At 41.3% G+C, this 16725-nt stretch overlaps 1 protein-coding gene across 1 annotated transcript in view; it reads left to right on the forward strand.

Moving 5' to 3' along the window:
• The window catches only part of LOC122200076 (beta-galactosidase-1-like protein 3), a 58746-nt gene that overhangs the window by 13279 nt on the left and 28742 nt on the right, over positions 1-16725 (forward strand). Inside the window, 3 exon segments of the mRNA XM_042905492.1 lie at positions 4149-4241; positions 5678-5759; positions 7144-7208. Coding sequence (XP_042761426.1) covers positions 4149-4241; positions 5678-5759; positions 7144-7208 — 240 coding nt within the window.

The raw sequence follows: 16725 nt of genomic DNA on the forward strand, positions 1-16725 counted from the left end.
GCACGTTTATCCCTTGCTGCTTTCAGAATTTTCTCTTTATCCTTGTATTTTGCCAGTTTCACTATGATATGTTGTGCAGAAGATTGATTCAAGTTACGTCTGAAGGGAGTTCTCTGTGCCTCTTGGACTTCAATGCCTTTTTCCTTCCCCAGTTCAGGGAAGTTCTCAGCTATTATTTCTTCAAGAACCCCTTCAGCACCTTTCCCTCTCTCTTCCTCCTCTGGGATACCAATTATGCGTATATTATTTCTTTTTAGTGTATCACTTAGTTCTCTAATTTTCCCCTCATACTCCTGGATTTTTTTATCTCTCTTTCTTTCAGCTTCCTCTTTCTCAATAACTTTATCTTCTAGTTCACCTATTCTCTCCTCTGCCTCTTCAATCCGAGCTGTCGTCGTTTCCATTTTGTTTTGCATTTCGTTTAAAGCGCTTTTCAGCTCCTCGTGACTATTCCTTAGTCCCTTGATCTCTGTAGCAAGAGATTCTCTGCTGTCCTCTATATTGTTTTCAAGCCCAGCGATTAATTTTATGACTATTATTCTAAATTCAGTTTTTGTTATATTATTTAAATCCTTTTTGATCATTTCATTAGCTGTTGTTATTTCCTGGAGATTCTTCTGAGGGGAATTCTTCCGTTTGGTCATTTTGGATAGTCCCAGGAGTGGTGAGGACCTGCAGGGCACTTCCCCTGTGCTGTGGTGTATAACTGGAGTTGGTGGGCAGGGCCGCAGTCAGACCTGATGTCTGCCCCCAGCCCACCGCTGGGGCCACAGTCAGACTGGTGTGTGCCTTCTCTTCCCCTCTCCTAGGGGCGGGATTCCCTGTGGTTTGGCGTGGCCCATCTGGGCTACTTGCACACTGCCAGGCTTGTGGTGCTGGGGCTCTGGCGTATTAGCTGGGGTGGGCAGGCAAGGTGCACGGGGGCAGGAGGGGCAGGCTTAGCTTACTTCTCCTTAGGTGATCCACTTCAGGAGGGGCCCTGTGGCAGCGAGGGAGTCAGATCCGCTGCCGGAGGTTTGGCTCCGCAGGAGCACAGAGTTGGGTGTTTGCGCGGAGGGAGCAAGTTCCCTGGCAGGAACTGGTTCCCTTTGGGATTTTGGCTGGGGGATGGGCAGGGGAGATGGCGCTGGTGAGCGCCTTTGTTCCCCGCCAAACTGAGCTCTGTCGTCTGGGGGCTCAGCAGCTCTCCCTCCCTTTGTCCTCCAGCCTTCCCGCTTTCTGAGCAGAGCTGTTAACTTATGACCTCCCAAACGCTAAGTCGCGCTTGCTGTCGGAACACAGTCTGTCAGGCCCCTCCGCTTTTGCCAGCCAGTCTCGGGGGCTCTGCTTGGCCGGCGAGCCGCCCTTCTGCCCCGGCTCCCTCCCACCAGTCCGTGGAGGGCGCACGGCCTGGCTGCCCTTCCTACCCTCTTCCGTGGGCCTCTCGTCTGCGCTTGGCTCCAGAGACTCCGTTCTGCTAATCCTCTGGCGGTTTTCTGGGTTATTTAGGCAGGTGTAGGTAGAATCTAAGTGATCAGCAGGATGCACGGTGAGCCCAGCGTCCTCCTACACCGCCATCTTCCCTCTCTCCTGTCGACATTTGATTTTTTAAATTTATGCTATAATGCGTAACTTGGTTCACATATCACTTTGTACCTGTGTGGATATATTTTCTCTTGCTCACATTCCAGTTTGTTTAAGTTTCATAAATGTAAAGAGTACAGATACCATGCATTTTCCTTTCTTCATGGAGTCTCCTCATCTTATGCAAGGTACCCACAGCCCAAAGACCAGTCTATAAAAACAAAACAAATATTATACCCTGAAGTTTATAAGGCAGGAATTATTTGGTCATTATGGTTTTTTTTTTTTTTAAATACAACTTTCTTATAAACAAGAGGAGACACATGGTTATCATTTAAATAAAAATATATCTTATTTTAAGAGTGTATCTCTTGATATAACTTGAGTGGGGATAAAAAACAGTTATTATGTTTTTATAAATACCAATAAAGAGTTTATTAGAGTCTTCTTTTTGGGGGAAATATGATACGGACCTAGCCCTTTATAACTACTTCTCAATTGTGAATTGTGAGTTACTATTGGAATAATTATTGAGAAAAGAAACAGGAGATTAGGAATAGAAATAAAGGGAAAGACAGATTAAGAATAATGTCTCTGTAGTATAGCTTTAGGAGAGATGAGCAATGCTGCAAGGAAGAAGGCATCATCTTTAGAATTAAACTCTGGGTCTGTTATGCAGAGTCAAGAAAGGCTGAAAGCCATATGTTTCTGGCATTTAGATGGGGCCTGATGTAGGAGCAAAAATCTCTGAGCCTTAAAATTAGAAAGACTTTGAATGTTTGGCTAGAAGTTCAAGCACAAGTACAAATGCCATGTAGCATTAGTGCAGATGCAGCAAGCAAAGCAAATATATAAATATCCCACTGAAATCATGAGGTGAGAAATCTTAGGAAATTTTTAAGAAGCAAGGAATTATAAGTGCAAATGAAATTTAAAAGACCTATTATTACTAAATTGTTAGTATTTTAGTGTTTTCTATTAGGTTACCTTCATTGTTTTAATTACTGTATTTAAATAATTTTTATAGTGTATTTACTCTTTTACTTGGGACTTTCATTCTTCTCAACCTGTTTGTTTTGTAAGGTCAGCTGTGAATTCTCCTGTGACGGGGATTTTAGAAATCTCACCCTTCATGTTGGGGAGAAGATATGGTTCAATAATACAAACAACTGTTCTCACTTCATCAATGAGGAATACTTAGGTTCACTCAACAAGTAATTATTGAGCACTTGCTATGTGCCAGCTGCTGTGTAGGAGCTTAGCTTCCAATGGAGAGAAGGACAGACATTGTCCCTGTCCCATGGAGGCAATGACCACTTACAAATTGAGGAATAGTTGCTTCAGTGGAAGAAGTGCAGGACACCCCTCATAGGGGTAAGCAGCCAAGGAGAAAGGAAGGTTCAGGGCATGCTCTCCAGAAAAAGTAACTTAAACAGTGACCTGAAGGGTGGGCAGGCATTAGCAATGGTCAGGAGTCTCCATCATGGGTGAAGACCAGAGGACAAGAGATAGAATGAAGAGTCTGAAGAGCTGGAGGAAGTGCAGTTGGTGTGGAGCATAGAATCTGAGGTGGGAAAGAGGCAAAAGGTGAAGCTGTAGAGGAAAACCCACTACACATACTCATTCTCTTCTGTTCCAACTCAGGGGCTAGGGTCCCATTGTACAAAAGGGAATATCACTCTAAAATTGGCATTTACTCCATAGGCAATAAGGAGCCATGTGGTGGGTGAAGTGGTCAGGCTGTCAAGAGCTCACTCTGCCTTCAGTATCAAGAGAGACTTCTGCACTTGAGTGTGGAAGAACATTGAAAGATTAAGTTAAACATTGCAAACTTATAATTTCAGTAGCACTAGGTCACTCTTGATGACAGGTGGCAAGATGGCGTTGGAACACTTACCATTGTGGTTTGAGGAGTGGAGTCAAAGTGAGAAAGCAGAGAAAGTGAGTGTAGACAACTGGTAATTCTTTCAAGAAACAGGGTTCTTTAAAATGAGAAAGCAAGAGAACTGTGGGTGGGGGAACAGGATTGGGGTCCATGTTTACTCTCCCTCTCTCTAGTGTGATGGTTCAGAATAAATTTCCATGATGATGGAGGGCAGTTGGTTTGGAAGGAAAGGTTGAAAGTAGAGAAGGTAGAGGGAACAGGGCAGAGAGCCAAGTTCCCAAGCAGGTGGTAGGAGGCAGTGGGACTCCATACATGAGTGGTGGCATTATCCTAAGACAGGAGGAGGGAGGGATGCCCCTTTCATATTCTGGGGAAAGTAGATAGGGTGGGCATGGAAGCAGGGGAGTTTGTAGGTTTGGGATTCATATTTAAGCAGATAATTAGTATGAGAAAAAGAGGGAAAACTGTAGGAGTTGCTTAAATCCAAAGACTAGGGAAGGTGGGACTCTGTGCAACAGCTGAGGCAACTGGAGGTGACTGACTCTGGGCCCTGGAGGAGAGGGAGTACCGAGGGAACATGAGGTAACTACTTGGATCAAAGCTTACTGCACCAGATATGTGATCTTAGCAGGAAACCCAGAGACTCCAGGCTTTTTCCACCAGTAGCTTCACACTCTTCCTTGATCTGCTTGTCTCTCAGTATCGCAAGAGAGGCCCCATCATTGCAGTGCAGGTGGAGAATGAATATGGTTCATTTGCCGAGGATAAAGATTACATGCCTTATATTCAGAAGGTAAGAAACATTTGATTTGTCCCCATATTTACATGCTTTCTTCCTCACTCTGACACTTTTACAAGCATGCATTTCTGAGACCCTGTTGCATGGGTGATCCTGTGGTAGGTGCTGTGGGTGATGAGAATATGTGAAATCAAGTTCAGTGTCTCTGTGAATCTTCAGTATTGCCACAGCTGTCAGGGTTTCCTCAAATAACTTCATTAGGAGATAAAAATTGATGTGGAAAGTTGATTCTTTCCTGTTGCTATCTCTATGACCCACAATTCTCCTTAAATCTGGGCGCTGGTGAATTTACATCCATAGTAAATAAATAATGCTTCATGAACTTAATAACATAGCTCTCATCTTGTGGCTTCCTGACCTGTAGTGCTAACACTCTTTCCTCATAAATGCATGCTTGCCCTTGCTTCTCCATGGGGGAATGTCTCAGGCCAGGGAATAACTGCAGTCCTGCCTGGTTGCCTTTCTGATGGTTCGGGCCCCTTCCTGTCCCTAACTTCCCACAGTGAAGAAGCTGATGAGTTTTATATAAACTGGACCTCCTCTCCAGGTTGGTGAGCAGAACTTGGAGTTGCATGTTGGCTGTGTCCACACAGAACCCCCTGGGTGGGATGGTCTGGAAAGCAGTGGGGAGGAGTTGCCAGATGGGAAAGAAAGAACAAGAAGGTGACCAGAGAGGAAGGAAGGCAGGGTTGGGCTTCCCATACATCCTGGCTCTGGCCCTGCAGCTGTAGCCTCTGGTACTGGACAAGTTCTGTGAGGGATTCCCCTCCCTAATTTTTCTCAGGGGCATCACATCAGATCTCCCCAAATTAATCTCATTCAGCTAGCATTGCTTTTTCTTGATTTTCAGAATTTGCCACTTGACTTTTCTCCCAGGGCCAGGCATGAAGTTAACAAAGAAAACACAAAGTCCTTTTGCCCTCTGGCCATGTGTCTGCTCCTCTGCCTTTAGTAGATATAATTTGCAAATTAGATTCCCCCTTCTTTGAAGCCATGGCAGGCTTCCTTGCTTCCTTTTAGTGTCTGGGTAGGACCCAAACTTTACAAAATTTATCTGCGATCCCCACAGCCTTGGACTCTCCCCTTCAAGAGAAAGCCTTCTCTTTTTCTCTTGGATTTAGAGTTTCCCTCAAGTGTTTCCTCATAAAACTCAGCCTTTTGCTTTTCCCCTTGAGGCAGTGGCCATGGATGTCAGAACCCATACTTAGCTGCTCTTGTGGTTCCCGGGATCAACACAGGCTGAGACAGAGACCAAACAACATTCCCCTAATTTACTGAATTGCAGATGGTCAGACTCTAAACTCAAACCTCTCTCTAGCTCACATGCTGTCTAAGCAAGCCCAAGCTGTATTTGTTTCCTAATTTCCTTATGTTTCCTTCTTCCCATGGGAGCAAAGGAAGTAGATTCATTTTGTCAGTTTTCCCAACAGGCCCTGCTGGAAAGAGGGATTGTGGAACTGCTCATGACCTCGGATGATGCAAAACACGTGCTAAAAGGCTACATAGAAGGAGGTATAAATTTAGACTCATTTTGAGTAAGAATTGAGGCTCTTCGCCAGCCAGCTTGAATATTCAACAAGCCTCAGAAAGAACCAACTATATCTCTGATGTCTCTCCCATGTTCATTGAAGTGGACTCCAGAAATTTGGTATTACAATGAATGAGGACTCAAGGTCCAAGTGAAGAGTCCACTTACCAACCCCAACTCTCTCCCTTGCCCTTCTTGTCTTTAAACAGACAAGCTCTTCTGGCCTCAATACACTTTTTTGTCTTTCTTAATTTTTCTGTGGGCTAAGAATTCATATTGGTATTGGGCATGGCTTAGAATCCAGGTCTTCTCCACTAACATGGAGAGCCACATGGAGAAACAGAAGATAGATGTGTGTCAGGAAGGCTGCCTAGGCCAAGCCCCAGTCTGGGATCTTGAAGTCCACTCACTGTGGACTTGGAGTAGAGTTCATTGTAGAGAGTCAAGTAACAGAACAGTTCAGACCAGAATCATAAGATGATGATAGTGAGGGAAGTGACCAAGGTATTATAAACAGCCAGATGAGCCCAGGGGAGTATCTGTCAGGTAGTCCTTAGCTCAAGACTAGCTACTTCTTTATACCACTTTTCTCCCCTCCTTTTTGGTGGCTCTTCCTCACATTATTTTTCTAGGAATTTATTTTTTAAGTTTATATATTTATTCTTAGACAGAGAGAGTGCAAGCAGGGGAAGGGCAAAGAGGAAGAATCCCAAGTAAGCTCTGCACTGTCAGCACAGAGCCCGATGTGAGCTCCAACTCACAGAATTGAGTTGACCTGAGCCCAAATCAAGAGTTGCACACTTAACCAACTGAGCCCCTCTTCTCCACATTATTATAGTACACTGGGAAGTGTGCTGAACTTGGGTCAGCAAACCTGTGTTCAGTTCCTAGGTCTAATCAAGTTATATGATCTTGTCCTGTTCTAGTTTTCTACAAAAAATATGGTTAATTTTAACTGCCTTTAAAAAAAAATTAAGTGTATTTATTTATTTTGAGAGAGAAAGTGCAGGTGGGAGAGGGACAATCAGAGACTCCTAAGCAGGCTCTGCACTGTCAGCATGGATCCCAAGTTGGGGCTCAAATCCACAAACTGTGAGATCATGACCTGAACTAAAGTTGGACGCTTAACTGACTGAGCCACCCAGGCACCCCTTACCTACCCTTCTTATCTTGCATTGTCCTTACAAGTGTCCAGTGATATCAGGACATATGTGGCAGCCTTTTGTACTTTGCAAAGTGGAATAAAAGTAGTGTCTCATCCTTGTTACTTGGCCCAAATTCCTTCTGTGTACAAGGTGTGGGCCTCCAACCATTCCCTGGTGGCACTGTCACAGTACCTCATTCAGCACCTGTCTCTTCTCTCTATAGTTCTGGCCACCATCAATATGAACACATTTCAGATGAATGATTTCAAGCAGCTTTCCCAGGTGCAGGTAAGGCTGTCTTAAAGATGAAGAGTCTTTGCTCCTTTGCCTGCCCAAATCTCCTTAGCCTGTGCACCTGGTACTGAGTGAGAACAGCAGGCTTGGCAAAAAGACTTCTGCTTCCCTGCTCCCCATCTCCCCAGAGCCTCAGTTGGGTTCCAAAGCAATTTGGGGAGCTTATGCCTTTTGTCATGGGGAATGAGGAGTAAGTCCTGCTTCTATCACCACTGTTAGTGAAGCACCTTATGGAGATGATCAGAGGGAGGAAGAGGGGATTATGTGACATAATTCAGAGGGAGATGATGTTCTTTTTCTTCTCCAAAGACAGACCTCAGAAATGGGCTAAATACATTGCTGACAGAGGGCTCATACATAGCTTTGTCAGAGTCAGCCTTTTTCAGCCAGACTCTGCAAATTATGGGAATGAATGACTATTGTACATGAATTCATTAACAACCATGGATTGAGTAGCTCCAGTTTCCTCTCAGTGGGTGGTCCCCTGTAATAGCTTCAAGGATGGACAAACCATAGTCCATGCCTTTGAGGATTATATCCTTTCTCCACATAACAGCTGGATCGAGCTCTTACAGACCAAACGTGATTACAGTTTCCTCTGCTTAACACACTTTCCTGGGTCTCCTTTTGTTCCCAGCATAATCCAAAACCCATGCCATAGCCTGCAAAGCCTGGTGTGACCTGATGCAATCTTCCTTTCCAGGCCCAGCCCTCTCTGCTCTTCTCGCTTATACAGGAAATCCTTCTTCAGTCCTGCAGAGTATGGCACTTGGCCCCATGGTGCTTCCTCCAGTGCCCTATACCCTCCTACACAAGTTTTAATTAAAGAACAAATTGATCTTATTTCCTCTTCTCACTAATTTCTACACAGCTTTTGACCTAGTAAAAAGAAGGGACTCTGCCAGAGCTGGATCTATGGTTATCTAGTTTTTAATGGCTGTAATAAGTCTCTTTTTTGCTGTTGGTTCTTTTTCTCTTGTCACTTTTTTTAAAAGTAGCTTTGTTGAAATATAATTTATACACCATTAAATTCACCCATTATAAATATACAATTCAATATAGATTTTTATAACCATTCCCACAATCTAAAGAATTTTCTCATCTTCATTTATGGTAAATCCCCTGTTGCCATCTCCAGCCCTAGGCAAACACTGGTCTGCTTTCCATCTCTATAAATTTGTTTTTTCTAGACATATAATATAAATGGAATCATACAGTTACTAGTCTTTTGCATCTGGCTTCTTGCTTGATGTTTTTAATTTTCATCTGTACTGTAGCATGAATCAGTACCTGATTCCTTTTGATAGCCAAGTGGATCATGCTCTTGTATCCTATGTCTAAGGTCATAGACAAAGCCAAAGTTCGTGCAGTTTTTCTCATATGTCCTTCTTTGTAACTAATATGGCTAACATTAATTTTAAAGTTTGATTCAGTCTTGTATTCCTGGGAATAATCCTACTCAATTGTATTATCATTTAAAAAAAATTTTTTTTAACGTTTATTTATTTTTGAGACAGAGAGAGACAGAGCATGAATGGGGGAGGGTCAGAGAGAGGGAGACACAGAATCTGAAACAGGCTCCAGGCTCTGAGCTGTCAGCACAGAGCCCGACGCGGGGCTCGAACTCACTGACCGTGAGATCATGACCTGAGCTGAAGTCGGCTGCTTAACCGACTGAGCCACCCAGGTGCCCCTGTATTATCATTTTATATACTGCTGGATTCAATTCGTTCATGTCTTATTGAGAAGTTTTGCTTCCATGTTCACGAGGAATATTGGTCTTTGGTTTTCTTTTATTGAAATGTCTTTATTTTAGAATCAGAGTAATGGGTTCCTTTCCTATTTTCTGGAAGAAATTGTACAGAATTGATAGCATTTCTTATTTAATGTTTGGTAAAATCCACCAGTGAAACCGTCTGGACCGGAAGTTTCCTTTTTTTTTTTTTAATTTTTTAAATGTTTATTTATCTGAGAGAGCGAGAGAGAGAGAATGAGTCAGGATGGGAAGAAAGAGAGGAATACACAGAATTTGAAGCAGGCTCCAGGCTCTGAGATGTCAGCACAGAGCTGGATGCGGGGCTTGAACCCACGAAACAGTAAGATCATGACCTACGCCAAAGTCAGATGCTTAACCAACTGAGCCACCCAGGCGCCTCTGAAGTTTTCTTTTTTAAAAGACTTTTAACTAGAAATTTCTTTTCTCTAATAGATGTAGCACCATTTAGATTATTTCTTCTTGAGCGAGTTTTAGTAGTTTATGTCTTTCAAGGATTTATTCTATTCTATTTCATCTAAGTTTATGAATTAATGGTCACAGAATTGTTTGTGATATTCTGTTGATATCCTTGTATGTCTTTGTTGTTGGTAGTGGTGGCCCTTCTTTCATTCCCCATATTAGTAACTTCGTGTCTTCTCTTTTCATCTTTTTATCTCGGTCCGTGTAACTAGAAGTTTACCAGTTTTATTAGTCTCTTCAGAGAACTAGTTTTTTGGCTTTTTAAATTTTCGCTTCATTTTTTCCTGTTTTCTGGTTCATTGATTTCTCTCATCTTTCACATTTTCTGTTTTGCATCCTTTGGACTGAATTGGCTTTACTGTTTCTAGGTGTTGTTTGTTTGTTTGTTTGTTTGTTTAGTGGAAGCTTAGATTGCTGATTTGAGACTTTTTTCTTTTCCAATATGAGCACTTATGGCTATAAATTTCCCTGAATGCACTATTTTTGCTATATCCCACCAATTTTGATATGCTGTATTTTCATATTCAAAAATGTTTCAAAAAATTTTCAAAACATTTAAAAATTTCCCCTGAGGCTTAATCTTTATTGTATGTATCAGAAGTATGTTGCTTAATTTTTGAATCCTGGAGGATTTTCCAGGTATTATTCTGTTATTGATTTCTACTTTAATACTGTTAAAATCTGAGAGTATACTTTATATGATTTCTGTTCTTTTTACGTTTCTTAAAGTTTGTTTTATGGCTCATAATATGGTCATTTTGGTGAATGTTCCATGTATATTTGAGAAGAATGTGTATTTTGCATTTGTTTGTAAATTTCCATTGACTCAAGTTGATTGATTTTACTGTTCAGGTAATTGCTATTCTTATTGATTTTCTACCCACTTTTTTATTAACTATTAAGAGAAGAGTGTTGATATCTCTAAATATTGTAGATTTGTTTATTCGCCCTTTCAGATCTATCCATTTTTGTCTTCTATATTTTGAAGCTCTGTTTTTAGGTGTATGCACATTTAGAATTATATTTTCTTGGAGAATTCACCCCTTTATTATTATTTAATGGCTACCTTTAGTTTTTAAAAAATGTATATTTTTAGGAGAGAGAAACCGAGAGAGCACAAGCAGGGGAGGGGTAGAGAGAGAGGGGACAGATGATCTGAAGAGGGCTCTGTGCTGACAGCAGAGAGTCCAAATTGGGGTTCGAACTAACAAACTGTGAGATCATGACCTGAGCCGAAGACGGCTGCTTACCAACTGAGCCACCCAGGTGCACGCCTTCCTTGTTTTTTTTTTTTTTTTTTGTAAATTTATTTATTTATTTATTTATTTATTTATTTATTTATATTTTATTGTCAAATTGGTTTCCATACAACACCCAGTGCTCATCCCAACAGGTGCCCTCCTCAATGCCCATTACCCACTTTCCCCTCCCTCCCACCCCCCATCAGCCCTCAGTTTATTCTCAGTATTTAAGAGTCTCTTATGGTTTGCCTCCCTCACTCTCTGTAACATTTTCCCCCCCTTGACCTCTCCCATGGTTCTCTGTTAAGTTTCTCAGGATCCACATAGGAGTGAAAACATATGGTATCTGTCTTTCTCTGCCTGATTCACTTAGCATAATACCCTCCAGTTCCATCCACATTGCTGCAAATGGCCTGATTTCATTCTTTCTCATTGCCAAGGAGTATTCCATTGTATATATAAACCACATCTTCTTTATCCATTGTCAGTTGATGGACATTTAGGCTCTTTCCATAATTTGGCTATTGTTGAAAGTGCTGCTGTAAACATTGGGGTGCAAGTGCCCCTATGCATCAGCACTTGTGTATCTCTTGGGTGAATTCCTTTAATGTTGTTTTTAAAAAAATGTTTATTTATTTTGAGAGAGAGTGAGTGGGGGAGGGGCAGAGTGAGAGGGGGACAGAGAGAACCCCAAGCAGACTCCATGCTGTCAGTGCAAAGCTTGACACAGGCCTCAATCTCATGAACCATGAGATCATGACCTGAACTGAAATCAAGAGTTGGAGTCTTAACTGACTGAGCCACACAGGCGTCCCTCTGTTCCTTGTTTTGAGGTCTGCTTTGGCTGATATAAATATAGCTATTCTACCTTTCTTTTGGTTAGTGTTTGCATTCTGTATCTTTCTTTATCTTTTTACTTTTTACCTTTTTTTAAGTATTTGTATTTAAAGTGGATTTCTTGTAGATAGCATATAATTATGTATTACATTAAAAAAATTTTTTAATGTTTATTTATTTTTGAGACAGAGAGAGACAGAGCATGAGCAGGGAAGGGGCAGAGAGAGAGGGAGACGCAGAATATGAAGCAGGCTCCAGGCTCCGAGCTGTCAGCACAGAGCCTGATGTGGGGCTGGAACTCACGAACTGTGAGATCATGACCTGAGCCGAAGTTGGATGCTTAACCGACTGAGCCACCCAGGCGCCCCTGTATTACATTTTTAAATGTAACCTGACAGTTTTTGTCTCTTAACTGATATGGTTAGATAATTCACGTTTAAAGTGATTATTGATATAGTTGGATTAAAATCTATCATCTTGCTAATTCTTTTCTATTTGTCCCATTTGTTATGTTCCTTTTTTATCCCCCTTCAGTTAATTGAGCAGTTTTTATGATTAAATTTTATCTCCTCTATGGACTAATTTCTTTTCTCAGGTTTTAAGTTTTAGCTGTTGCCCAAGGATTTGAAATATACATGTTAAATTAATCTGAAAGTACTTTCAAATAGTGAACTGCTTCACATGTAGTAATAATATCTTACAATAATATATTCCTAAACACTCATTTTAAAGATGACATTCTATTGTGGGTTTTTTTTGTTTGTTTGTTTTGTTTTTGTTTTTGTTTTCATGGTTTCTGATATTAATTCTTATCTGTGGCTTTTGCAGGTAATTTGTCTTTTATTCTCTGACTGCCTTCAGAATTTTCTCATTGTCTGTAGCTTTTAGAAGCTTGAGTATAATATACTTAGGTGTGGTTTGCTTCTTAGAGTTTATCCTGCTTGATATTCTCACAGAATGGATCTGTGGTTTGGTGTCTGTAATTAATTTTAGAAAATTGTCAACCATTACTTATTCAAATATTTCCTCTCTTCTCTCTTTCTTCTTCTGAAGGTCCAATTATGTGTACATTAGATCATTTAATATTGTCTCAAACTGCTTGGATGCTCTTTTTCCCCCCTACTCTTTTTCTCTTTATTTTTAAGTTCAGTTTGGTTGATTTCTATTAGCTTCTCTTTAAGTACACTGATTCATTCCTCTCCTTTGTTGACTTCACCAGTGAGCTCACTGAAGGACTTCCTCATTTCTGTTACTGTGTTTTTGATTTCTAGTTTTTCAATTCCATTCCTATAGCTTCCATCTCTCAGCTAAAATTACCCATATTATTTTGCATGGTATCTACCTGTTTCTATTGCAACCTTTATCATATTAACCATCATTATTTTATATTTTTTAACATTTTTAAAATTTGTTTAAATTTATATCCAAATTAGTTACCATATAGTGCAACATTGATTTCAGGAGTAGATTCCTTAGTGCCTCTTACCCATTTAGCCCATCCCCCCCTCCCACAACCCCTTCAGTAACCCTCAGTTTGTTCTCCATATTTATGAGTCTCTTCTGTTTTGCCCCCCTCCCTGATTTTATATTATTTTTGTTTCCCTTCCCTTATGTTCATCTGTTTTGTCTCCTAAAGTCCTCATATGAGTGAAGTCATATGATTTTTGTCTTTCTCTGACTAATTTCACTTAGCCTAATACCCTCCAGTTCCATCCACATAGTTGCAAATGGCAAGATTTCATTCTTTTTGATTGCCGAGTAATACTCCATTTAATATATATATATATATATATATATATATATATATATATATATAACCACATTTTCTTTATCCATTCTTCCATTGATGGACATTTGGGCTCTTTCCATACTTTGGCGATTGTTGATAGTGCTGCTATAAACATGGGGGTGTATGTGTCCCTTCGAACCAGCACACCCATCTCCCGTGGATAAATGCCTATTTTAAATTCACTGTTTAATTACAACATCTGTGTCCTATCTGAGACTGTTCTTGATTATTGCTTTGTCTCTTCAAAGTATGTTTTTTTCCTTGCCTTTTCGTATGACTCATAGTTTTTTAATGAAAATGGAACATCTTGTGTGGGACATAGATATTGTCTTCGACATAAGCATGTCTTTCTGCTAGGCTTTTTATTTTAAGTTTATTTATTTATTTTGAGAGAGAGGGAGAGAGAGAGAAAGAGAGTGAGAATGCATGGAGGAGGGGCAGAGAGAGAAGAAGAGAGAGAATCCCAAGCAGGCTGTGCACTGTCAGCACAGAGCCGAACACAGGGCTTGAACTGATGAGCCATGATATTATGACCTGTGCCAAAATCAAGAGTCCGCCTGAGCCACCCAGGTGCCCCCTGCTAGGCTTTTAATGTGGGGCTTTTGTGTTAATTTAGTAGGGAATTGGGCTAAATTTGAAGTTTGTTATCGCTAAGTTTATCCTCCTTGCATCATAGGCTTCAAATTCCTCTAGTACCATCTCTATGTCTGAGCTCCCCTTGGCTTTGGTTCTTCCCTTTGCATTGTACCCCAGAGAGAGTCTGTTCTTCTCAGCACTGCTAGCTCTACTGCATGTTATCTATTCTCTACACTGGTTAGCCTGATGGTGAGGGAAGGAATGCATTCCCTGATGTTCTGGTTGAGCCTTGGTCTTAGTCACCATGTGCCTGGGTCTGAGGGGCTGACCTTTGCAAATGCTCCTGTTTCTCCCTGAGCTGTAGTTCCAGGCCCTGCATAGTTTCTTACTCTTCTCCCAACACTAGTGGTTTGTTTTGTAGTTTTTTTTCCTGCTTCTGTTTCCAGGAAGCAGGTTTTCACCAGTGCCCTAAGATGACAGCTTTTCTTGCTCTTGTCTCTGCAGATTAAGGCTTTTGTTCCCTAGAAATGAGGGCTGTGGGAGATTTGGTAGTGGCTGCTGCTCCCCTTCCCCAACCAGTACCAGGAATGAAATCAAAGTACTGCAGACTTGGTGGCTTAAACAACATTTATCTTCTCACAGTTCTGGAGGCTAGAATCTGAGATCAAGATGTCAGAAGGATTTGTTTCTTCTGAGGCTGTTCTCCTTGGCCTGTAAGTGGCTGACTTCACCCTGCATTGCCACAAAGTTGTCCCTCTGTGTATGTCTGAATGCTAATCTCTTCTTATAAGGATACTAGTGGTATTGGATTAGGGCCCACCCTAATAATTTCATTTAATCTTAACTAAACATTTTCCAAAACATTTAACCTAAAATTAAACATTTTCCTGTTTAAATACACTTTTCCCAAATATAGTCATATTCCGAGGTACTAGGGATTAGAATTTCAGTATAAATGGGGGGAGGTGGTGGCACAATTCAGCCCATAACTTTCTGCCCTCACCCAGATTCAGGTCCTTCTGCATGCAAAATATATTAACCTCATCCCAGGAGACCCAACGTCCAATTTTTTTTTCATTTCAGCATCAGTTCTGAGTCCAAAACCTCATCTAAATATCATCTAAGTCAGGTAGAGATGATACTCCAGATATTATTCATCCTAGGTAAAGTGCTTCTTCAAGTGTGAACTTGTGGAACCAGGTAGCAAGTTATCTGCTTCCAAAATACAATGTAGGACAGACATAGGACAGACAATCTCATTTGAAAAGGGAGAAATTGAAAAGAAGAAAGGGGTCACGGTTCCTAAACAAGTACAAAACCTTTTAGGGTCAATTACATTAGATTTTAAGGCTTCAGAATAATAATTAGATTTTAAGACAATAATAATTCTCTGTTCTCTGTGTCTACCAGGGTGGGCCTCCTTTCAGGTCCACCTGGGTGACAGCCCCACATCCTCAGCCCTGCGCAGTGGTCCTGACTCCTCTGGAACCAAGAAAAAGACATGACATCCTCATCCACTGAGCCTATGCCCTCTGTTCCCACAGTAGTAATGCTGGCCTGCTGACCTCTCAACCACCTTCAGGGTCATTCCTCTTTTTTTTTTTTTTGAAGGGTAATGCATGTTTGTAGCCCCATAGCTCTTGTGGGAAATAAGTTTAAGAATTCTGTATGCCTGCACCAATGGGTTAACAAGGCTTACAGCAGAAAACTGCCACAGGGCAAAAGCGCCCAAGGTTAGTCATCAAGCAAAACAAGGCTTAGGGTGAAAAGCCGCATCCCCAGGATGAAAATGACCAAGAAAAATTAGAGGTAGAAAGCTATGGGCCAAAGCACCCAAGATTAGCTAGTGAAAAGGGTGCCTTGTTAACCTTGAGGCAGCATGCTCCAGCAATCTTAAACTTTAGAGATAACAGCTACTTGGCTGTATCGCCCACAGAGAAACTGTCCATCTGGCATCTGGTGCCAATATATCATTGTGCTTTAATCTCAACTTCAAACACCACTCACCACCCGCCCGCCCCAAAACCCTTTGCTTCTTACACACACAAGTTAATAGTCACTATCTTATTTGTTTTCTTCTGTATGTTCACCACAAATGTAAAACCTTGAAAGCTCAATAAATACAGAGACAAAACCCCAGTTTGGGGCTCTTGTCTCCTCCCAGACATTAGCTTCTCTCGTATTCAATTCTGCATCTGCTCTCTTGCTGGACAAGAGAGAACTCCAGACTCAAAGTCTGTGACAAGCTCTATTGACACATCCTGTAGCATCTCAGAAGTCTGACATCTTTCCTTCATTTTGTCTCAGCTCTGCCACCTTCAGTCCAAGCAAGTAGCATTTCTGCTAGAATGAAATTTTTAAAAATCTGTTGGCCTCCTGTACAATTCATGGGAGTCCAAGCCATTAGACAAGAGGGTCATCCTTACATCTTTCCTAGATAGCTCCATCTCTATTTCTGGCTTCTGTTGATATGGCTGAATGGATCCATCAGCCATACACCAACAACCTCTGTAGCAAATGATTGTCCAGCCACATCCTCGATATTCTGTAATCACACTTTCTCATTGTTTTACAATATACATAGGCCAAGAATTTTACAAATCTTCAGGTTCTGGTTCCTTTTAAAAAAATTTAATGTTTATTTATTTTTGAGAGAGAGAGGGAGAGAGAGAGAGACTGAGCATGAGTGGGGCAGAGGCAGAGAGACAAGGAGACACAGAATCCGAAGGAGGCTCCAGGCTCTGAGCTGTCAGCACAGAGCCTGATGTGAGGCTTGAATCCATGGACTGTGAGATCATGACCTGAGCTTAACTGACTGAGCCACCCAGGTGC

This window comes from Panthera leo, chromosome D1, assembly GCF_018350215.1.
Source record: "Panthera leo isolate Ple1 chromosome D1, P.leo_Ple1_pat1.1, whole genome shotgun sequence".
NCBI lineage: Eukaryota > Metazoa > Chordata > Mammalia > Carnivora > Felidae > Panthera > Panthera leo.